This window comes from Corapipo altera, unplaced genomic scaffold (genome assembly GCF_003945725.1).
Source record: "Corapipo altera isolate COAL_440 unplaced genomic scaffold, ASM394572v1 22, whole genome shotgun sequence".
NCBI classification, from domain to species: Eukaryota; Metazoa; Chordata; class Aves; order Passeriformes; family Pipridae; genus Corapipo; species Corapipo altera.
In genome coordinates this window covers 9,593,681-9,617,560 of record NW_020884886.1, presented here as the reverse complement: position 1 = coordinate 9,617,560, position 23,880 = coordinate 9,593,681, and the positions used below count along the sequence as shown (strand labels likewise).

The following is a 23,880-nucleotide window of genomic DNA, read 5'->3' as shown; positions in this document are numbered from 1 at the left end:
TCAGGGGACTTGGAACTAGATGATATTTAAGGTCGCTTCCAACCCAGGCCATTCCATGATTCTATGATTCCATGATTTTTTGAACACATACAGGGAGTCCACCACTTTCCTGGGCAACCTGTTCCAAAGCCTGACCACCCTTTCAGTGAAGAAATTTTTCCTAATATCCAGTGTTAACCTCCCCTGGTGCAACTTGAGGCCATTTCCTCTCGTCCTGTCACTTGGTAACTGGGAGAAGAGACTACACCCATCTCACTACAACCTCCTTTCAGGAAGTTGTAGAGAGAGATGAATCCCTCCCGAGTCTCCTTTTCCCCAGGCTAAACACCCCCCCAGGTCCCTCAGCCGCTGCCCAGCAGGCTTGTGCTCAAAACCCTTCACCAGCTTCGTTGCCCTCCTCTGGACACCCTCCAGCACCTCAGCGCTCTCCACCCCCATTTTTTGGCGTAGCATCACTCGGGAGCCACCAGCGGGGGGCCACCCTCGCTTTGCCGGGAGGCGGAGGGCGAAGGTGTCCCCGGCCGCGCCTCGCCCCGCCCGCCGGGACCCCCCCTCCGCGTCCCGGCGCCGCAGCGGGGGCGGCGCCGCGCTGATGTCAGGGCGCGGGCGGGAGGCGGCGGGCGGGCAGCGGCCGTGCGGGATGGCGGTGCCGCTGCGGTTGCTGTCCGCGCTCTGCACCGCCGCGCTCGTCCTGCCGCCGCCCGCCGCCCCGCGCAGGGCCCCGCGCTGCGGGCCGCCCTGCAGCTGCTGGCGGGAGTCCGCGCTGTGCGTGGGGGCCGCGGGGGCGCCGCGCAGCCTGCCCGCCGGCCTGGGCTCCCTGTGAGTGCGGGGGTACGCGGGGCGCGGGAGGAGGAGGAGAGATGATGGAGGGGTGCGGGGCGGTCCCGCCTGATGGGTAGCATCTCTTTTTTCCAGGAGCCTGGTCAACGGGACCTTCTCCGAAGTCAAGGACAGGATGTTTTCCCACCTGCCCTCCCTGCAGCTGCTGTAAGTATGGCATTGGAAAGGACTACGGCCAAGTAGCACTTCGCCCGTTTCTCCTAGAGTCCCTTTAAGCATAGAGCCCCCCCGTTCCTCCTAAACAGAGTCCTTTTCCCTTGTAAAAAGAGAGGTAACAGCTAAATCCCCAGCTTGCGCAGCCCCCCGATGTAGCCGCCGTTTCATAACAGGGATGCATTTTCCGCTCATAAACTACTTTGTAAAATGTGTATTTAGCTACTGAAGTAGGGCAGAATGTTTTCTGATGCCCTAAGTTTCTCTTTTTTTATCTTCAGCTTTAATTAGTTTAGGGCTGAGTTTTCCTCTCTGGAGTCATGTGGTGGCTCTAACTCCTGTTCACTTTATGCCAGGGAGTTTGACAGTGGCTTTCGGATGTTGCAGGCAGGATGGTGCAAGCAGAGGCTGCCGGGACACACTTCAGAGGGAAGCCTCTGTGTGTGAAGTGCTGGTGTTGTCTGCAGCATGACTCTGCCTCAGTATCCAGTTTGGAGGGTGGCCCCTTGGATGCCTTCTGACCTAGTGGTCCACTGTCCCAGGAAACAGTGGTCCTGCTTCCAGCACTCTGCAACCTTCCCTCGTTCATGTCCTCGGGCAAGTTGCTTCGCAGTGCTCAGGTTGTAGTTAGGTGCGTGCCTGAAGCTCAAGGAGCTTACCCAAGCTTGCTTAATTTAGCTGTCCTGGGAGGCAGTAGCAGGGAAGGTACAGACACAGACTGCGGTACAACCCCCCTGGGGAGCCTGGGTACTCGTTTCTCTGGTAGTCTGCGGCGAAGCTGAGCTGCAGCCTGTGCCCTGCCTAGCCCAGTGTAGGCTGCCAGGAACGCCTGGATACCAAGCAGACTCTCTGTGCCTCCCCCTCCACCCCATAAAGACTGGGTTACCCCCCAGGCAAAGACACACTGCGAGGAAAAATTCAGCAAAAAGATCTGAAGCCTGCCAGAAACCTAGGCTGAGTGCTTTCCACAGAGTTAGATGTTAAAACTGGTCTTAGCAAGAGGTGCCTAAAGGCATCTGGTAGCATGATGGCCAGCCTCCTCTCCTTGGGCACCCCAACTCGTTTGACTCAAAGGCCTATCTCACTACTAGGGGCAGCAGCATCCCTTGCAAAATGCTGGGGAGAAGTGGGCAAAGCAAGGGGTGGAAACTGTCACCTCCTTTATTGTGACATCAGTCCCAAACCCAAGGTTTTGTGAGATTTGGGGATCAGTACAGAGCCCTGAGCAGAGGGCAGGAGGACTTTGCCCGTGGGTGAATGGGGGCAAACAAACAGCTGTGCCATCTGGGAAAGAAAGGGAGGAATCCTAGGGTAAGTAAAGAGAAACTGTGGGTGGAAAATAAGAAATGGGGGAAATCCGGCTTTTTTTGGATGGTGGTATTAGGAAGAGGCAGGAAGAGCAGAAGAAAGTTGTCCCTTTTCCTTAGCTGTAGTAGATTTCCAGGAGGAGATGTTGGAGTGAGGGGAATGGTGGACAGAGGTCAGTTGTTGAGGAAGTCAGAAGTCATGTCACTTTATGTGGTAAGTCAGATGTGGCAGTGAGAGGGTTTTGTCACCGTTGTGACTGCCTTGGGCCCTGACAAATTCTGTCAGTTAGTGTAATTTGTGACTATTTCCTTAAACATGAGAAAAAATAATGATTAAATGGCAAAAGAGCTGCATGCATAATTGAGGACTTGGGCACCTCAGGACAATGTCTTCTGTGGCAGTAGTCATGGTAAAATAGTAACGCAAGGATTTATTTTTGATGGCAGTCTGCATCTTTGTCAGATTTCTTTGGGATAATTTAAGGAGCATTTGTCTAGCATTAGCATACTATCCAAGGACCACAGGGAAAGTTTGCATTTCATGTTCATTAGTCTTCTAAATTAATTTTAGTGAAATGCCTAAAACCATAGAGAAAGAGGATTAATAAGTTGCTCTAATAAAGCGATTAGTGCAGACATGTTCATTCATAGCAAAAAATTCTTAGATTTTCCAAAAATTATTTCTTTTGAGTAGTGTTCATTTTTTATACTGAATAAGAAGTTTTGCTATTTTCTTGAAAGGAAATTACTCTCTATGCCTTTGAACACCAACACTGGAAATAGTCCACTGTTGTACTTTGATACAACAAGGAAGGAACTTTGCTGACAAAGCTCCTGTAGCATCCTTCTCCCCGATTACCTTGTCCTGGCTCAGGTGACAGCCACTCTGGTGCAGCTCTAATATGTTTTGCCCCTGAATTTCACACAGGAGGAGGGCAAGGCAGTACCTGGAGGAGGCAGCACCACTGCTCCTCCACACCACCTGCGAACACAGGGCTTTGCTTTATCAGGATAGCAGGACTCTCCATCTCTGGTGGTTTGGGTATGTCTCTGTTTCCAGCTGAGAAACTGGGTGCTGTCCTCCCATACCGTGGGCTGTACCCCATCTGCAGGTCAGGCTTGGAGCATCTCCCTGGGAGCACAGAATAAGTGAGCACTGACCCACTGCAACTGCATAGATGAGAGCTGGTGCTGGTGCTTTTGAGCTTATGATTGGTGCTGAGATGATCTTAAAAGTTGTTGCTGGGGCAGGAGGGGTGGTAAACAACTGGCGTCCACACTCAGCAGACCTGCCATCTCATAATGGCTTGTCCTGCTCAGGGGACCACAGAATTGAGGACCAGGTTGCATTTAGTCAAGGTCAGTGGCACAACAAGTATTTTCCTGGAGAGTAGTGGACATTAACTGCCATCACATTATGCCTTTGATTTTTTTTTTTTAATAGACCATTCCACAATATTTTATGTGTGCTGCATTGGTGGGGCAATATGGGCTCAAGTCAGTAAGATTAGTTTGGTCATGGGCAATAAACACAATAGGCGTAATCCAGTGTGTCAGGTTTTAATGTGCTTTCCTAATGCCTGCTCTCCATTTTCAGCTTGCTGAACTCCAACTCCTTCACTATTATACGAGATGATGCCTTTGCTGGTCTCTTCCATCTAGAATACCTGTAAGTTTGGTACTTTATGTCCCCTATAAATAAAGATATTTTGATAAGTTGCCAAGGCTCCTGCTGTGGAGTCTTGGTCTTTACGGTGATTCCCAAGAGCAGGGGAGATGAAGGATTTATGTTTCACTCCTGTGCGAATGTTCTTTACGGTGGCTCATGATCTTTCAAAGGTTACAGTGCATTGTTAAAAGATGCCATGAATGCAAGGTGTCTCTGTGCAATTACAGCACATCAAAAAGGCATTGTTAGCAAGAGCTTGTCTTGGCTTTCCAGAACAGTGTCATCACTGCCAAGGGGATTTGAACCTCAGACAAGAGGTGGGAAAGCCTGTCCTGACCTGCAGGCAGCCTGAAGAGGAATTGCAGAGTATTCGTGTACTGCCCAGAGCAACCTTGATTACCATCCTCTTTCTCTTCCCCCAGCTTTCTTCTCCAACTTCTCCTTTTTTCTGATATCCCATTTAATGCCCATGTCATTTATGTTTGTATATTAATTATAAATACATAAACAGATAAATATATGTCATACAACATAAATTATTGTGATTGTTTATATTATTATTTAAATTTATTTGAATCTCCTTTAGTTTACATAGTTCACTTACATTTTTTACATTGCTTTAATTTCCTACATTACTTTCATTTCCTGATCCTTATTTTTTGTTTATTTTTAGTTCTTTTAAATACTTTCTTTTAAAAAAAAGTATTAACCCTGCTACAAGGTTGTCTTCCCTTTGTACTCCAAAGGACTGGCATTTCTCTGTGTTACTGGATATGAGCTGGTGTGTTTGAAACTATGAATACAACCTCAAAAAAATTCCTCTTTCCACCCCCCTTTCCATTCTGAAAGGTAGCTGTGGAAAGCATTTGTCCTTTTCTAAAGACAGGCCAATGCTGATAAAACTGACTATTGCTAAAGTCTTGCAGACAAATAGGTATTAAAGTTAGAAATATTCAGGGTTAATAGTCTGATACATGTGGAGCAGCCACCAATGGAATTTTGCAGACCAAGAAATAGAGGATAATGGCAAATGGTGTATGCTAAAATCCATGATTCAGCTACATCTGGATTTTTCAGATAGGAAGTTATCTAAGTATTCTCTTTTCCTTGTGTCTATAGGAAAAAGAATTATTTACTGTATGTTTGTGAAAAGGAAGAATAACATTTTTATGTTATATCATTAATTACTTACTTTCAAGTGCTGATGAGCTTGTTCCTGCAGTTGTGGCCATTGCACTGGTGACTGCAGCCAGATCCCTGTCCAAAAGAAACATCCTACTCTCCTCAGCTGTCCCCAGTCACCAGCTGCAAGCCAGGGAGCAGCATGAAGATTGGTAAAGCTTTATGGTTTCAAATTACTTTAGCAGCTGGATGAGTGGTCTTGGGTACTGGTTGTGGTTGCCCTTCCAGCCAAGTCCATAGAGCTCTTCCTCTTCCTAGCAAATCTACCCTACACATTTTGGGAACTGGCCGTGAGTAGCCTTTCTCTGTGGTTCGTTTTTTTGGCCTCGCAGCCAGGAAGACTATTACAGCTTCCATAACTCATGTGTCTTAGTTACCAGGGATCAGACTTTATGGAGAACAAGGAAACCTCACTGACAAACAAGAATGAGAAATGTCTTTGTGTACAAAGCAAAGTCTCTGGATGAAGAGCAGCTGGGGAGCACCAGCTGTGTCCTGCTGCACTTGCGGCACTGATAATGACATTCAATGCACTCTTAAACTAATTGACTCTGTGTTCAGAGTCTGGGTAAAACAGGTCTGATAAAGACAGGAGCTTTGCTGGTGAACAGAGTGGTGTTCCCAGAGTAGCACCTCTTGGAGACCAACTTTGGTGACTCATGAATCCGGCAAATTACTGAGCCCAAATTTGCATCATCTTGCTGTGCTATTTGCAGTGAAGCCTTATGTATTTGCACAGACTGGTGAGCTGGCGCTGTGCAGAGATGCCAGATGCCAGTGAAGGTGTCAGGAAGCAGTGTGGCTTTCTGCTCTGCAGACTGAATTCATGTCCCCAGACAGCCTTGTAATGGCCGACCCTCTTCTGACACTTTCTACCTAGACACAGCACCTTCTCATCCAGTCAGGGTCCCAGTAACTTTGTGAAGGATCTTGGCTACATCTAAACTGCCGAGCCAAGAGCACTTGCCATCTCCTGCATTCCCATCTTGACTCTTGAGAGAGGAGATCTTGTCTCACATTTTTCTTGTAACTTCTCTGGAAGGCAAAAAAAGGATGCATAGGAGGAAGGGAGGCGCTTTTATCTCATCAAACCTTTTATAAAGTCAGCGTGCAGTTGTCTTCATCCAGGTACAGCTGTACCAAGCAATATCTTGATGACCACCTGGCTGCAATCGCTTTGCTGGGCTGATGGTGTATTTAGGGATGCGTCCTTAAGTGCTTAGGGGTCAAGATGCTCAAATATCAGCTCTTTCTTTAAATGCTGACATGCAGTCAGGAGGAGCAGCGTGCTTCTGGAATCGATATGTGCCTGTCATTATTCCCCCAGCCCACGGGGCCATGACTGGTGTGCAGCTGGGCACCCTGCAGAGGTGATGTCCCAGCTGGAGAGAGCTGAACTGCGGCAGCCGGAACAAAACCAAGGCAGTGGTCGTGCCGTTTATGCAGGCATTGAATGTCTGCAGCTCCAGTCACAGCTGTGTGGGTGTGGAGGTGGCACTGTGCATGCAGCCACGGGAGCTCCCAATCAGTGTTGGTCTGCAGCCCGAGCAGCCCTAGCACCTCTGTGCTGCCCCATGGTTTTAAAAGGCAGGTGATTTGTGAGGGGAAGGTAGGACTTCAGCTTCTAAAGCCCATCTCAGGAGTCCCTTCTGTGCAGTTCTCTTGCCTCACACAACACATCCCAAGAGGATTACCAGGAGGAATATTTTTTTTTGCCTTGTTCACTTTGTTCTTTTTCTGCTGGATGTTTTTTGTTATGTGTTGTCCCTTGTGCTGCCTGGTACTTACATCGTTCCTTGCAGTCTGCCCAAGGAAAGAGGATAAGGGAAAGTGAGCAGCTCCACTGAGACTTCCTACCTTTCAGTCTAAAGGAGCTGCCCAGGAACCTGCTGAGTTTGGCAACCATAGCTTAAAGCACTAGTGATGCTAATAATAATGTTAATTAAAGTATTTTAAAATACTTTTTCCCCCCCTAGATTCATTGAAGGAAACAAAATTGAAACCATTTCAAGAAATGCATTTCGTGGCCTTCGAGACCTGACTCACCTGTAAGTTGTTTAAGACTTGATAGAGTAATTCCTACTTGAATGAAACTCCTCTGGGGAACCACTACACTGAAACCTTCTCTTCCCTCTGTGTGTCTGCTTCCTCCTTCTGTCAACAATGTGCCTTTCATAAATTAAGAACTGGCCTTAAAGCAGTTCCTGCTCAGGCAGCACTGCAGCACGTTGGGGTGGGGTGCAGCTGGTACCCCCAGTGCTGCACCGGTACGGCCGCCACACCGTGACTAACATTGCTGCTTCTTTTCAGCATCTCACTTATTGCTCTGTGTGCTACATTTGCATTGCGGCAATAAAAAAGCTTTAAATATTTTACTTTTCTGTGATCTTCGAGCAATCCCCATTCTTGAATGGGAATAACTAACACCTGTTCCTGATAACTACTAACAATGCCAGTGGCAGGACAGTATCAGATAATTAACAACCTGTGAGTGAGCTCAGATTTGGTAAGAGCCACCAGAAAAAAGTTAGCAATGATACTAAGCTCTAACTTTCTTTTCCAGTTCTTTGGCCAATAACCACCTCAAAGCCCTGCCAAAGGATGTCTTCAGTTATTTAGATTCTCTAATTGAACTGTAAGTAATGACAATCTTTCTATTGAATGCCTGCTTTTGTCACTCTGCTGTTCTCTGTTCTAGGTTTCTGGGGGTGTGGTGCTGTATCTGGTAACTACACAGAAGAAAAGAAAGTGTATTTTTTTGTTCTACCTTTTTTCATTTCATAATTATTTACTTGATAGAATCCTCTGAAGTAACTCCTTTTTCTTATATCACTGTTGCTCCTCACGATGCCGTATATAGCTTGTGTCATTGTACTTCCTTCTGATATTTCATGTAAATTGTTTTTTAGGGAAAGGGAGACAATGAATTTTAAAGCTACAGTTTCTCTGAACAGTTTTCCCTGTTAATATTGCACGCATTCCCTGAGATTATTTTAATTAAAAGCATTAATTAAAAAAAAAAAAGCTGTTTTTCCTTGGTTTTGTGCAGTTGTAGCACATTGCTAATATACTGTCAGCGTTTCCTTGTACAACTGAGCTTCCCCTGTTTTTGGCCTGGCTTTCCCCAACAGCAAAGTATAATTGTAAGCCACAAAATTTACCAAGGGATCAAAGAACAAGTACAATGTTGAAATTGCACATACATTAGTAGAGGGAGGTTAAATTGACTCTACATCGGTAGCAACTTAAACAATACAAGCCTTACATCTGCATTTTAATGTAACTCAGAAATGGTGCTGGCAAGACCACTCAGTCAACCAGCAGTACTGGAACAGCTTAGTGAAGGAATGGGTTTATCCGTGTCAGTGGTAGGTGGTGTGAAGGAGGCTTGCAGCAGACAGCCTGACTGTCAGGATTTATTTACATTACAGTCCTAATCCTATAGAAGTTTACCAAAAATTAACTTTACACATGAATCACAGTGTTCTATTACTATGGTTATAAGTGAGAGTAGACTGTAGCAATTTTTCAAAAAAACTCAGTGAAGGAGAGCCCATATTAAGAGTCCAAATAAAACTTAAGAGACTTCCCTGTTCTCAGTTCAGAACAATTCAAGGATACTCAGATATTTTGAAATTCAGCATGTCAAGGTGATAACAGTTCTGTAGTACTCATATTGCTATCAACCTTTTCAAATATGTTTATTTCTGTGTGTTTTTTAGAGATTTAAGGGGAAATAAATTTGAGTGTGACTGCAAAGCCAAGTGGTTGTTTTTGTGGTTAAAGATGACAAATTCCACTGTTTCTGATGTCCTGTGTATTGGTCCAGCAGAATATCAGGATAAGAAGTTAAATGATGTGACAAGTTTTGATTATGAATGCATCACTACAGGTATTCAGAATGTATATTTCTAAGCACACTACAAATGGTTAAATATCAGACATTTAGACTATACCCTTTCGTTCTGTGAGCATGACCTGGGGGGAGGAAAGGGTTACATATAAAGTACATCCAAGTACTAGAACAAGTATAAAATGGGAAAATTACATTTCAAAGCCGAAGTAAGTACTGAGTTTTTATTTGGATTAAGTGATAATAGGAAAAGAGCTCTGACAATTTGTATTCCAAAAGACTTGATTATGACTCACTTTGTGGCTTAATTTTCATCACAGAATGCTTTCTATTATCTGGAATAAAGCCATATAGTTATGGCAGATGAGCTTCACAAAATCTCAGTATTTCACAGAAAGCAATAAAAATAAGTTCAAAAATGTGGCTATATCTGTTCTATTTATTTAATAAGCCACGACTTATTAGCATCAAATGTGGTGGCAATAGTGCCAGCAGATCTTCATGGAACTCCATTAAGTTGGAGAGAAATGTCCAATAATACTCTGACTACTGTCTGTTTAGGATCTTCATTTTTTTTAGGTAATGTAAAGCATGCTGAAGGAAATGAAGAGAAAGTTGCATGTGATTATGCTTATATTTTATGACCAAATAGCTGCAGTTACCTATCTTTAAATGTAGTCACATCATATAACTGAAAATATCAGCTGCGAGTATTGTTTTTCACCTTTTATGTATAGAATGTCAGCACTCTGCCTTTTTTCTACACCGTAATATCAGAGATGTTTGAGTTCTCATCTGTCATCGAGTCAGTCATCATTATTAAAAGATAACAGAAAAGTTGATTACTAGTAATGTGAAACAAAGTTTCAGGAAAAGGTATGAAAGGTAATTCCATGGCAATGTGTGAAGGAAAAGAGAATGAACTCAGAATTCAAAATTATGACAGAACAGCAGCAGAGGTAAAGTGCAATAATCTGCTGCATATAAGGATGTCAAGCACAGGAGAGCAATGAAGCTTAGAATGGTACCACAGTTACATTCCCATGTCTGCCAAATCACTGAGAGGCAACAGTACAAAGTAAAAGCAGGCTTTATTTCGTTGCAGTCTGGTTTAAAAGCACCAACAATGTGCAAGAACAAGCCATACTGATCCTCAGACCTATACTGACCTACCTCCCCTCTTTCACCTTTTCCTACCTAGAAACTATGAAGTTGTTACAGGCAAATTTCACCCTTAACATTTGTCACTTCGTGTGCTCTAAGGGAAATTACACCAAGCACAAATCTAATTTCATGTGCTGTAGAGTTTTTGGGGTCTGAAAGTGTTCTATGGGGCTAGAATTGCCCAGCTGAATATTTGTTCAAATGCCACTGGAGAAGTGCTTCCACAGCACAGCACAGAGCTGTCACACACTGTTGTGTATGACCCTCATGCTCTGCGATATCAAGCCACTGCTGCTTTTTCCTTCTCTGCCATTGCCTCCCCCAGCTCCAAAGGGATCCCATATTCAGTGCTTGAGGATTGATTAGTCAGAGGCTCAGGCTTATACCATATTCTGAAGTAAAACAACATATGCTGTAGGTGTATTTTCCTTTCCCAGTCAGTGACAGGAAGGGCTCTACAAACCTCTTTCATTCGTGTTAGACTTTAGTGTTTCCCTCCTTTGCCAGGTGGGATCAGACTTTCCATCATTTCTGGTCTCCAGTACTCTCTGTCAAGTAAGACTGGATGTAGGATGTGGTAACAAAGCAGTTTGCTTGATAAATTGTGCATCTTGTCGGCTCAGTCAGTTCATTGCATCAGCTGAACTGCTACAATGGTAACAGGAGGAGAGATGAAAAGAGGTACTGCCAAATTTAAACAGAAAGAAAGACAAAGAACAAAATGGTCCTGTTGCTTCTTCACAGAGAAAGTGATTCAGTGTTGGTGATCTGCACATTTAACTCTTTTTGTGATAACATCTGTCTTCTCCATTTCTCAGTGCTTGCATCATGGAAGCAGGTTAAGCCATTTCACTTCGTTTCTTGTCTTTCTCCCACAACAGTGTGTTAGGGGGCTGTGCTGTGGCTGTAAGCACCCCTTTGCCCAGACCTGCAGGCAGGGATCATCTCACTGAGCTTTGGAAGCTTGTTTTCTCCTTTCTTTAACTAACTGGGACTGCCTTCTGGAGGTGGTCCTGTCTTTCCCCACTGGCTAGAAGGGAGGTAGGTTGCAAATTAATAGGTACCTGCTCCGTAAGTGCTCCTGTGCTGGAAATCTCCTGTGCTGGGAGAATGGAAGGGATAGTTAATGCTCCCTGGTGCACACCCAGGTCGTGGGTAGCCTCACCTGGAGTAGAAGTTTCCACTGCAGGGAAGAAGGGATGTGAGGAGAGTGTGACCAATTCACAGGATGCAGTTTAGAAGCTGCTGCCCAAACATATCATCACTGCCACTTTTCCTTAGTGTCCTCCAGCGTCCTACCTGCATTCTCTCCTCTGCCAGCATCCATGCTCCTGTGTGCTGGGATCAGCTAGAGCAGGGTCTGCCGGAAGAGAAATCAGCCCAATATAAGTGTTGGGTCCCTCATCCATGAACTCCTCATGCCAGTTCAACTGCAGAGGGAGCAGAGGCAGAGTGAGTGACTGGAGGACAAGGGGACCACCCCAGCCTCAGCCAGCAAAAACCAGCATGAAAACCACGTCTTGAGACAGGGAGAGCAAAACTATGTATGGAGTGGGAGAGAAGGACTGCAGCACATGGGGAAAGTGGGGGCTGCATCCTCTTCCCTCTCCCATGCAGGGGATCCAGCTTAAAAGAGAAAAATGTTGGAAAAGAGCCCCCTCAATCATGTATTTACTGTACTAGCTCTGTCTAGCATTAAAGCAAGGCATGTAGAACTAAAGCAAGCCCCGAAAGCCTAAATTTTTGGCAAGCCTGATGTGGCAGCATCTTTTTACGGTGTAACCCTGTTCTACATTAGAGTCTGGTATTTCCAGAAGGTGCTAAAAATAGTGGTTTTTACTGATTATAACTGATTTTGCTAGCTATTTTTACATACAGATTGGTTTGTTTCAATTCACAGAGTTCTCCGAAGTGTTTCACAACTGTTCAGACTTCAAGACATGTCTTTTTCAGGATTAGTTTTTTATTGTTTTGGTTTTTTTTTCTCAAGATTTAAAGATTTTTTTTTATTTTCTGTGACTCTATCTGCTATTGTTCTATCCTTTATCTATCTTTCATGATTGGTCAGTTAATTTTACTTTCTACATACTTTGGTGTCAGTTTTCTCCAGTCCTTTTAGTTTCTCAGTGGGAATGAAGATAACTTTCCTGTTTGCCTAACAGCATTTATGAACCAAGCCCAAGCTCTATTTATAACAGTCCCTCGAAGAATGAGGACTGTCATTTCTTTCGCAGCTGTAGAATCTGCTCTGTTTGTTTAATGGTAGTCATCTATCTTTATTCTCCAGAAGTGTAACTCCTCAAGGGCAAGGCTTTCAAGCATGCAGAAACAGAGGGTTCTTCATTCAGAAGCAATTATTTCATAATGCACCAAAATAAGGGAGTCGAGTGAGGACTTAATTACCATTTCACCAAAATCCCTAGATGCTCAGGCCCTTCCAGCATAGGAGTGTGTGATGAAGGCATGTAGCAAATAGAGCTTAAAACAGAGTAGTGTGTGGTTCTGCAGAGAAATGCCATCATAGCAGAAGATGCCTTTCTTTTTCTATGTATCTCTGTGCATACATTACTTCAACACAGGCATCTCGCCCCATTCTAGTCTCAAGTGCTGGCTTTTCTTTGCCAGGTCTGCTATACCGTGGGTTTTTTCCTAATGACGATGACATTGCCCAGCTGTCAGATCAAAGATCAAATTCAGACCCCAGTCTCCTTGCTTTGACCCAGATTGGCTCTGTGCTGACTGCTGACTTACACCAGGGTGACTTTTTTTGCTCCAATTGCTCAGTCTAGGATAAGTTTTCCACTGGATAGTAATTCTCAGGTTGGTTGTATTTGATGCCTAAACTACATTACAATGCCCCATAAAACTTTGTGTTAACTGAATTTTGATTACACCACTTTGTCTATGGTCTAGATGAAATGGGGTTATCCCCAGACAAACTTCAGATATCATTTCACTTTCTGTCTGATTTAGCATATCACAAATTGCTAGTGATTAAATTTGCATGACTTAAGAAGTTATTGGACTTCAGCTGGTAGTTTTCATCTCTCAGCATCAAAATGATTCTGGCAAGGCCATTTTGCTTGGTAAGAAAGCCACTTCCAGCTGTAGGAAAAGAGGCTTTTCTCTCGATATCCTGATTGCATTGATAGTAGCCAGCCTAGCGGGAAAATCTGATTTCTTTCACTATTTACCTATTTGATCTCCTTGGCAACTATATTTTCCTAGGACAGTTTATGATACCTGAAGCAGGAGACACTTTCCCCTGTTGCTGCATGCCTAATATAAGCATTGACACTTCCATTCTAGTGTTATACAAAATCCAGAGTATTTCAGTCATTTTTCAGTGTAAATCATTATAATCAGCTACCACTTACTCTGTGTGTCCAGCAAGGATGTAACCTAACTGTTGTAAATGTATATTTCTAGATTTTGTTGTTCATCAGATTTTGCCCTACCAGTCCGTTTCAGTGGATACGTTCAACTCAAAGAATGATGTGTTTGTAGCCATTGCACAGCCCAGCATGGAGAACTGCATGGTGCTGGAGTGGGATCACATTGAAATGAATTTCAGGAGTTACGACAATATCACAGGTATATGAACACTGGAATTCCAGTCATTGATGAACTGTTGGCATTTCACAAGGATGAGATTCATAGGTGGGACCAGTTTATTAGGTTTTGTCCTGAATCCCTGTTGAATTTGGCCAATCAAAGTGTGGGATGTCTGGACATGAGTGAGTCCACGGAGCATTGTATCTTGTTAATACATGCACATTTAACTTCACTGTAGCACATAAACTGGGCTTTTTTTGTCTGATCTTGTAAATTGTTCTGAAGGCACAAACACTTGCTGTGAATGTTACAGCGTGGCCCAGCTTAGCACTCACTGCCTCAATCACACAGCAAGTCAAAGTAGAAGCTGAAGGAGCACTCACTCTTGCCAAAGTGCCTGTAAAACAGAATATAAAAATACTCTATTGCATGTAGAAAAAAATAGGTCTGAAGGATGCTTTTAGGGTGGGTTGGCCAGGAACCCAGCTGAAGAGGGCATAGAAATATTTCAGCTGTGCTTGTTACCCAAAGAGATGTGCTGTAAAGCTTCCATGTTTACTTTCAATTTAAAAACATGCTCAATTAGCATCCTGGACAGACTACTGATCAAAGAAAAAGCTCATGTGAATGCCAGGTGATGTTCTAAAGCTGATTTTCTAACAACTGTTCTGTCCCTAACCAACACTCATTGTGCTCAGTCACACCATGACAGCAGGGACAGAGTCTTTAGAGCTGTTATCCACTGCCTGATTTCCCAGCTGCTTCAAGCTAGTGGTTCTGAAGGCTTGGGAGTTAAATTTGTCATGGAGCATCCTTCCCTCCTGTTCCTTGTTATGTGTGATAGATTATTATTTACCTTACATTTTGGGAAACAAGGAGTATGCTGTGTCCTTATCTGGTGTTGAATTCTACAAAGGCAACAAACACTTACCTCCTCAGATCAGCTGTGAGTGTCACTAACAAAAGTTTTCGAGATCCTACCCCTCTGCCAGGAAATGTTGGAAATGAAAAATGTTGCACTTTTGGGTTTTGTCGTGTTTTGGTAGATTAGCGTGAAATATGTACCAGTGGATATAAATTGAGAAGTCAACAGCCCAGAGATAGCTAGCTGAGTCTAAAAAACTCTGGAATTGAGCTTGAAAGTTTGAGTCATTTGCAAAGACAGCTGCCGTCCAGGCATATTTCACCTTCCTGTGAATCACTTGATCATGAGACATTTCTGCCAGGGACTCGAGTCCTAGCTCCACACCCAGAGTGTGTGCTCAGGCTTGTTTTTCAAACAACCATCCCATGTTCCTGGAAGGCCTGAGCTCTGAAATGTACATGAGCAAGAGATGGACACAGGTCCATGAGGAGCCTCTTGCAGAGCCTGAAGAATGTTTGTAGAGCTCTGGAGCCAGCTATGTGCTCCACAGGGAATTCCATTACTATCTGTATGCTTGGCATTCGGATATCTAAATTTAGGCATTTACAACATGGGCTTATGGAGCTGAGCTAGTTGTCAAGGTTGCCTTTATAGTGAACATGCAGAGAAAGACGTTGCTGTCCTCTGCAAGAGGAGACAGGAGACAGCTGAAAGCTCTTCTAGAGTTAATTTTGACTAGGGTAGACCAGAAGGAGCCTGGATGATCAGCTCAAGCATTCACGCCTGCACCACAGATACCTTGTGGTATTTGAGATGAAGGGACTCACAGTGCTCCCACAGTGAGTGGGTAGCTGGTCATTCTAGGCCAGCTGTGAAAGCCTTAAGTAAAGGCACAGGAGAGGAATCAGGACAAGTCTCCTGTTGTGACTGACCAGGCAAACATCAGGAACTTGTGCAGCTACAGTTCTACTTAAACTGTGTGCTTCAGAGAGGAATTCCTCTCTTCTTCCAACAAAATCTGTCATAATAGTCTGGTGGTTACTTTTTTTGATATGATTCTTGTATAGTGTAACTTGACATTCTCAAAACAGACCATAACCTGATCTGATCTAATCTGGCAACTGCAATATTCCTAAATATTTCTATTTTAACATAATATCAGGAATACCTAACAGAAACAACAGAGTTAGATTTATCTTTTTCATCCTGCTGTCAGATGATATACCCACAAGATGCATCAATATTTCTATTTACAGTAGGAAAAAAGCTGACTCCAACTCTTCTGGAGCAAGAAAAATATGCGATATTTCATTCTTCTAGTTAAGCTGGAAAGACAGACATTCCAAGAATAAGAGAATTTTGGATTTCTGATTGGCAGCAAGGCAACAACTCTTTGTTATTTTGAAATAATAAAATTTATCTTAAATAGTTATTTTGGATATTAGGGGCTGTGTGTTTGAACAAACAGAGAAGTAAAAAGTATTGTGGATAAAAAGGAATTAGCATTTTACGATATATAATACTTGCATACTTTGCAGGGTGTGACATTTGAAGTCATCTCTCCAGTTATTGGGAAGAAAAATGCACGAAAAGAAACTGTGATGGCATGTAACAGAAGACCAAATTATGAGATGGTGAAAGTTTAAAAAAGGGGAGGGCTGATTTGATAATCTCTCTGGGGCTTAAAGGGTGCTTTGTACTGTGATAATATACATGCCTTTTTTTTTTCCTTTGGTCAATAGGTCAGTCTATAGTGGGATGTAAAGCCATTCTTGTTGGCGACCAAGTCTTTGTGGTGGTGGCACAGCTCTTTGGTGGCTCACACATTTACAAGTATGATGAAAGCTGGACAAAGTTTGTCAAATTCCAGGATATTGAAGTATCTCGAATTTCCAAGCCAAATGACATAGAGCTTTTTGAGATAGACAGTGAAATGTTTTTTGTCATAGCAGATAGCTCTAAAGCAGGTTTGTCAACAGTGTACAAGTGGAATAACAAAGGATTTTATTCGTATCAGTCCCTTCATGAGTGGTTCAGGGACACTGATGCTGAGTTTCTCGATATAGATGGGAAATCACATTTAATTCTCTCAAGCCGTGCCCAGGTTCCCATTATACTCCAATGGAACAAAGTCTCCAAAAAGTTTGTCCCACACAGTGAAATCCCCAACATGGAAGACGTCCTGGCTGTGAAGAGTTTCAGGATGCAAGATAACCTGTACATCACACTCACGAGATTCATTGGTGACTCCAGAGTTATGAAATGGAATAGCAAACAGTTTGTGGAGATACAGGCTCTTCCATCCCGAGGAGCCATGACACTGCAGCCTTTCTCCTTCAAGAACAATTACTACCTAGCCTTGGGAAGTGACTATACCTTCTCCCAGATTTACCAGTGGGATGGTGAAAAGAAGATATTCAGATTATTTAAAGAAATCTATGTGCAAGCACCACGATCTTTCACAGCTGTGTCAACAGATCGAAGAGATTTTTTCTTTGCCTCTAGTTTTAAAGGAAACACTCAAATATTTGAGCATATCACCATTGACTTGAGTTCATGAAAAGCTGCTGGAGTGAAATTTATGTAGAATGACATTTATACACAAAATAAACAAAAAGAGACCTTTCCAAAATCAGGGTGCACCTGTGGACTATGATGACATTTTCTGAACTTTTCAAACTTGCATATTAATCAGGGACTGCCTTTACTTGTTTACTGCATGACATGTCCATTTTATCCTTTTTCCAAGACATTTTGCAATCTGCACTCATTCAAAGAGCAGTGCAGTGCATTAGGATTAATATTGACATCTAAGAGAATGATCTAAATTTTGTTCAGAAAACTACCTTGAATTGAACATCTCCTAAAAGAAAGTGAAGAGTAAGCCATACGAAGCATAGAAATTATCTTGACTCCTAAACTAACATGTTAGTAATGATTTTAATACTAGAGCCAGTTCTTCATGGTTATTGATGAATTGTAAAAACAAACAGGAACATTCCAGAATACATTTTATTTTGGTTTCTTGAGGTCTGCCTTTGTGGTTTGTAGTAAATCTGAAGCATCATTTTAATTCATTGTAGACTGAAGAGTAAGTCAAAATCAATTGCCATTTTTCTTCCATTATTCACTTTTTCAGCATTAAAATGTGCATAACAGGTAGCCCAGCCCACAGTAACTGGGTAGCCAGGAAAAGAAGAGTGTGTCACTTTCAGACTACAAGGTCTTAACCAGTTAATACAGACAGAAAATACCAGAGGTCTGCATGATGCCATGAACGAATCCACTCTCTGTTTTAATAGGTATTCCAGAAATCCATCCTAATTCACTCTGCCCTAATTTATACTTTTCCTGATGATCCCAATAGATTCTGGGTGTTTTAACATGTTATTCTGTTGTGACCTCTCATTCCAGAAGGCAAACCTTAAGCTTAGCCTGAAACACATATGTACATTTACGCACTCCATGTTGTAGCTCATCTGTGCGCAGTGAGATGATTTATTCTCTAGTGTTCTCCCCCCCAGCACAGCTCACAAGCAATAAATTCAGGTTTGGGTCATCACAAGCTGTATTTGGGGAATCCTCCTTCTGTCTCAACTCTAACTGTGACTTCAGTATTACCAAGTCATTTGAAACCAAGGCAGTTGGAGCTGTTTCAGGCTAGAGCTGACCCTGCCTCCGAGAAGGATTTCCACTTGGTGGGTCCAGCTTTTTGCCAGATTGCCAATTCATTGAAGGTTAAACAGGAGGATGTGGACAGACTGTGCTTCTTTAGTGGTTTGGGTGGTTGCAGACCAAGGCATTCAGTCATCCTAAATAGGGCAGTCCTGGCACACAGAGTCTCTCTCAGGATAACAGAAGGGGCTGTTGTCCTGGAAAGGCCCTTCACCATCCTGGTCCAACAAAATTGTGTATTGGAGATCTTGTCTGTTCAATTACAAATATGTTTCTTTAAGTTTTCATACCACTTAGCATTCTGGGTTGTTTCATTGTGTCTCGCTGCTGCGCTGCTGCCTTGGATTATAGGGAGGCTTTGCTTATAGCAGGTGGAGCAAAAGAAACTGTCCTTTATTCCTTCATACTCAGGACTATTTTACTGTCCCTCTGCTGAATGAGCTTCACATTTTCCCCCTGGACATGTGAAACATGGCCTATTATCACAAATAGAGATGTTCTCATAGGCTTTCTGATATCCAAGGCATGAAGTATGCTGCAGAAGGAGATTATGTGTAAGGGCTCCCGTGAGGAGTCATAACCTACAAGTGACCTGGGATATTACAGTCCTCCCCAACTTTTGCCTCTCTGCTATGAAATAAAGTTATTAGTGAGTTATTATGTCAGAGACATAACTCATTCTGTTCCTAAATTACCTGCTATTTTTTTTTCCTACAGAGGTGCTCAACCTGGTTTTGTTTTTAACTACACTGGCATCCTAGCCCATCCAGCCCTCTGAAGTATCGAGCGCTGCCCTCCAAATCCCAATGCAGTGTCAGTCCCAGTGGTTCAATCAGACCAGTAGATGCAAACAAACCATTTGCAGTATGTTTTAGCAATACTTCTCCTAGGATTAAGAAACAAAACAAAGAGATTCCCTGCCAGGGAATGCAACTTCTTACCATGTTACCAGTTTACATTTTAAAGTGGATATGGCTGGCAAGCAGTGTTTATTTAACCTGTGTTGTGGGAAAGCATTTCGTGTTGCTTTTCTGTTGAGCATGCAAGTTTAAATAGAATTAGATATTCTGACAAGGCGGGCATTTCTCAGTGCACCAGCATTTGCTTTTAGGGCTCACTATGAGTACCAGTCAGTCAGCAAAGGGCATCAGAGTGGAAGGCTGGTTTAGAGAAATTGGATCCTGGCATTTTTAACTTGAAGGGTAGCAAGAGGATGGTGGAAAAGGGCTTGTGTATTGAACACCAGTAGATTGTACTCTTTCAAGAGCCAAGGGGATTTTGAGACTTGGCTATCAAGTTGAATTAAATTAAAATGGTCTCTGCAGAGACTGGCTTAATAAAGAGGATAAAGTGATCCACAGGAGTGTAGCTCATTCACACGGGACCAGGAGAAGAGAGTGAGGGAAATAAATTCTGCTGGCAGGTTGCTGCTTCTGCTGAGTGGCTCTGTTGATTGGTCAGAAAGCCCAGCTCAGCATCCCTCATGGCCCAAGGAAGAGCCTGGAGTCAGACACTGGCCTGCCTGCTCTGCTGAGTTCATGTACAGGAGGTCAAAGAAGCTAAGAGGGAGGACAAAAAGCACCAGTTGATAAAGAAAAGGTTACAGTACTTTGCACAGGATTAAACAAAGGCAGGATCTCAAAAAGAGCCTTGGTCTGCTCTTCCTGCTCCCAAGGAAAAGCTGCAGGATGCAGCCATAACAACAGAAATCACTAATCATCGAAAATACTTTCTGCCTTTCCAAATGCAACAGCAGGATTGTCTCCATGACCTATATTCTGTAATAGAAATTGGTTTGAATAGTAAATAAAATATACATATCCATAATTTGTTGCAACTGTTAGACCATCAAGACAGTGAGAAAAGAAAACAGAACATGCCAACTGACAATTTTTAATATATTCTAAAATACATTAATCTATGTAAAGAACAGTAGTTTATATAAGCATCAATTTAATATGTGCTAGCTACAGCGGGAGCATTTTAAGGCTGTATATACACTGAGCTTTTTTTAGTAAAGAGGAGCTGGTGCAATCTGTGCCGCTGACACATGTATGTACTCTTTCAGTATATGAATAAAATGTAGTTAATGAGACTAATTTTGGCGTGTCATGCGTGTTAAAATATCCACGTTGTGAAGATCCACAGTGCCAGAGGAGTGGACAAGGTGCAAGCTTCTGCTTCTCTGCCTGAAGTAGTTCAGACCTCCAAGGTTTTGCTGTTCACCAACTTTCCCCTTCACTCTTTCCTTATACCCCATCTAGTGTTAGCAAGTATGTAATGCGGCTATTGCTGAGATTCTGGGTTCATAATAAGCTCGGTTCCTTTCTTTCTTACCACAAAACCGAGATCTTAATTTTCAAAATAACTTTTAAAAATTTTTAAGATACTTAAGTGGGTTTCTTACATGCTTGGTTTCTTACATGAATGAATAGAAACCAAGTCCTAAAATTAATCCTGAGACTTTCTGATCTTTGCTCTGGGGTCTCTTAAAATTTGTTAAATTTTTACTGAATCATTGACATTTACTCTAAAATTGAAAAAAATAAATCTATCAAATGTGAATACATTTTATTTAAAGCAATACTTAAGTGTTATCCACTGATCCTGCTAGTCACTAGTGCAGGGAATAATTCTTTGGTTTCCTCCTAGTTCTTCAACAATTCTCTATAACTAATTATAGGTTTGTGCAATCAAAGACATGTCTGACATACCATAATGGGATGCAGTTGCTGGGATCATTGCTTTCCTTTCGGGTATTTCACCTTTTTATGGGTCAGCAGCCCTTGTGGTGTGGTTCACTGAAACTCCGTCATAGCTCAAACATCAGTTGCAAATCAGCACCATTTCCCCATCTACCATCCCCTGGTTTCTTTGCCCTTGCTAAGTGACCAGGTTTTTTCCACCCATTACCACATTCTTCAAATCTTCTTTGGAAAGTTTCTATTACTCCTTGAAAGTCATAGCAAGATACCAAGAGAAAAGCATTCCCAAAGAGCAATGTGGGGATGGTCACTCCTCTGCAAATTTCAAGGGGAAGAGAGAGCAGGATCTATTTGAAAGGTCAGGCTAAAGGCATATGTGTAAAAAACAGCTCTAAGAATTCTGCTCGGCTCCTCTTAAGTCCCATTCACTGCTGGCCTCCGGAGATGAGCTGCTATCACCATTCCTTCCTGGCAGCAATACTCACAGCCAGGAATTACTGAGACTTCTTTTTCACACCCTAACCCAGAAGAAAGGGAGTTAAGCTGCTAACAGTGGTTGGGGTTTTTTGTTTTTTCTTCCTAGTATCTGGAATCAGCCTCTTAACAACTCTTTCTCTCCATACAGTCAGCTTCCTTTTTGAGAAACTGCAGCCTTGATGATCTAATGGGCTTCAAAACTGATCTTCAAAATCTGACAAAAACCAGCTGGCTACATGATATTAAATCCTCCACAAAATGAGAAACTGATACTGTGAAAGCATTTCAAATGACAGCTACAAAACCCTAATCTATCTCCCAGTGCTAATTTGCGCATAAGCCTTTACCATTCTTGCCCTAGCTGTGTGATGAGGTGTCCAACACCCCTACCATGAGAAGGGACATCTTCAACTACATCAAGTTGCTCAGAACCCTCTTTAATCTGACCTTGAATGTTTCCAGGGATGGGACATCCACCACCTCTCTGGGCAACCTGGTCTGGTGTTTCACCACCCTTCTCTTAAAAAATTTCTTCCATCTACTCTGAATTTAACCTCCTTTAGTTTAAGACCATTACCCCTTGTCCTGTTGCTACAGGCCCTAATAAGATGTCCCCATCTTTCTTATAGGCTCCCTCAAAGTACTGAAAGAACGTAATGAGGTCTCCCTGGAGCCTTCTCCAGACTGAACAACCCCAACTCTCTCCCTGTCTTCATAGGAAAAGTGCTCTAGCCCTTTGATAATTTTTGTGGCCCTCCTTTGGACTCACTCCAACAGGTCAGTGTCCTTCCTGTGCTGGGGACCACAGAGCTGGTGGGGTCTCACCAGAGCAGAGTATCAGCTTCTCCAACCTGCTGGTCACATTTCTTTTGACGCAGCCAAGAATACAATTGGGTTGCAAGCACACACTGTTGGCTCATGTCCAGCTTTTTATCCTCCAGTGTCCCCAAGTCTTTCTCTGCAAGACTGCTCTCAATCTCTTCATCCCACAGCCTGTACTGATTCTGGGGGTTGCCGTGACCCAGGTGAAGCACCTTGCACTTGGTCTTGTTGAACCCCATGGGATTCCCATGGGCCCACTTCTTGAGCTTGTTCAGGTCCCTACAGATGAAATCCCATCCTTCAGGTGTGTCAAGTGCACAACTCGCCTTGATGTCATCAGCAAATTTGCTGAGGGTGCAGTTGATGGCTTTGTCTATGTCATTGGTGAAGATATTAAATGCCACTGGTCCCAATATAGATTCCTGGGGGACACCATTTGTCACTGATCTTCATCCAGACACTGAGTCGTTGACCACTACCCTCTGGATGCGATCATCGAACCAATTCCTCATCCACCAAAAAATCCACTCATCGAATCCATCTTTCTCTAATTTAGACAAGGATGGTGTGGGGGACCACATCAAAGGCTTTACAGAAGTCCAGACAGATGACATCTGTAGCCCTTCCCTTGTCCATTGGTACAATCACTCCATCACAGAAGGCTGCTAGGTTGGTTTTGGGAAGATTGGATGAGAAATTTCTATAGGCATCTCCTTTTTCCAGTTTTGCTATGTCAGTGAGGTAGCCTAGGTGGAATTTGGTGGAAAGCAAGGAAAGCACGCACCAGAAGTTTAATATAAGTAATATTGAAGTAGAGATTAGAAAACCAGAGATGGTGAGGCTGTAGACAAATGTTTAGTTACCTTGAGGGAAACAAATCACATTTTCTAAGCATGGAGATAAATCAGGGCGAGATCAGGGAATCAGAGAGAACAAAAAATATCTTTCTAAATAAAGGAAAGGAATAGGAGTGACAGCATATGAAGTGTGAGTTTACTTAATTGCTGTGTAGAGAAAGTATGTAAGTGCCTTTCCAAGGTCACTTAGAGAATGCAATCCACATCATTTTCCTTTCAAGAGTCACCCTAGTTTATGCTTAATTAAACTATGCAAGCTCTGCACACTCTAGAAAATGCCCTTTTTATTACATTGTAGGCAATTTGCATTTCTGAAGGGCATTTGGGAACCATGACATCACCAGAATGAAGGGCTTCTGGTAGCATTGCTCCCATCTTTATTCATTTGCAATTGTTGACTTCTATTCCAAAGTTCATTTCTATTTCCTGCTTGGACATTAGCACTGGGTTGTACAAGAATGCTCATTTTCCAACTTCAGGGGCTGTTTCAGTTCTGACTCAGCAGCCCCTTGGGACTGACTCATCCTTCAGCTGTAGGTGTGCCCTGACAGTTAATCCTCCATTTTGGTCCCGTGAATGAAAGGCCAGTGGGTCAAGAAAGTACTCACCACCCAGTGCTGATGGGGTCAGTGTGGATAGAGCCTGGGCTGGCACATGGAAGGAGGGAACAGCACTGCTCTCTGCGCATTGATCAATCACTGCCTTCCATTCTTTCTTTCTGATTTTGCCTGTACAGAAGTAGGTTTTGCCAGAGTT

General features: G+C 43.1%; 1 protein-coding gene across 1 annotated transcript; it reads left to right on the top strand.

The window, feature by feature from the left end:
* The first annotated feature begins 640 nt into the window (after nucleotides 1–640).
* On the top strand, nucleotides 641–19,874 carry LGI2 (leucine rich repeat LGI family member 2). The gene is made up of 8 exons (XM_027642917.1): nucleotides 641–819; nucleotides 916–987; nucleotides 3,898–3,969; nucleotides 7,128–7,199; nucleotides 7,715–7,786; nucleotides 8,874–9,043; nucleotides 13,598–13,762; nucleotides 16,331–19,874. The coding sequence occupies exons 1-8, from the start codon at nucleotides 641–643 to the stop codon at nucleotides 17,146–17,148; spliced, it is 1,620 nt and encodes a 539-aa protein (XP_027498718.1). The 3' UTR covers nucleotides 17,149–19,874.
* Nucleotides 19,875–23,880: the final 4,006 nt, after the last annotated feature.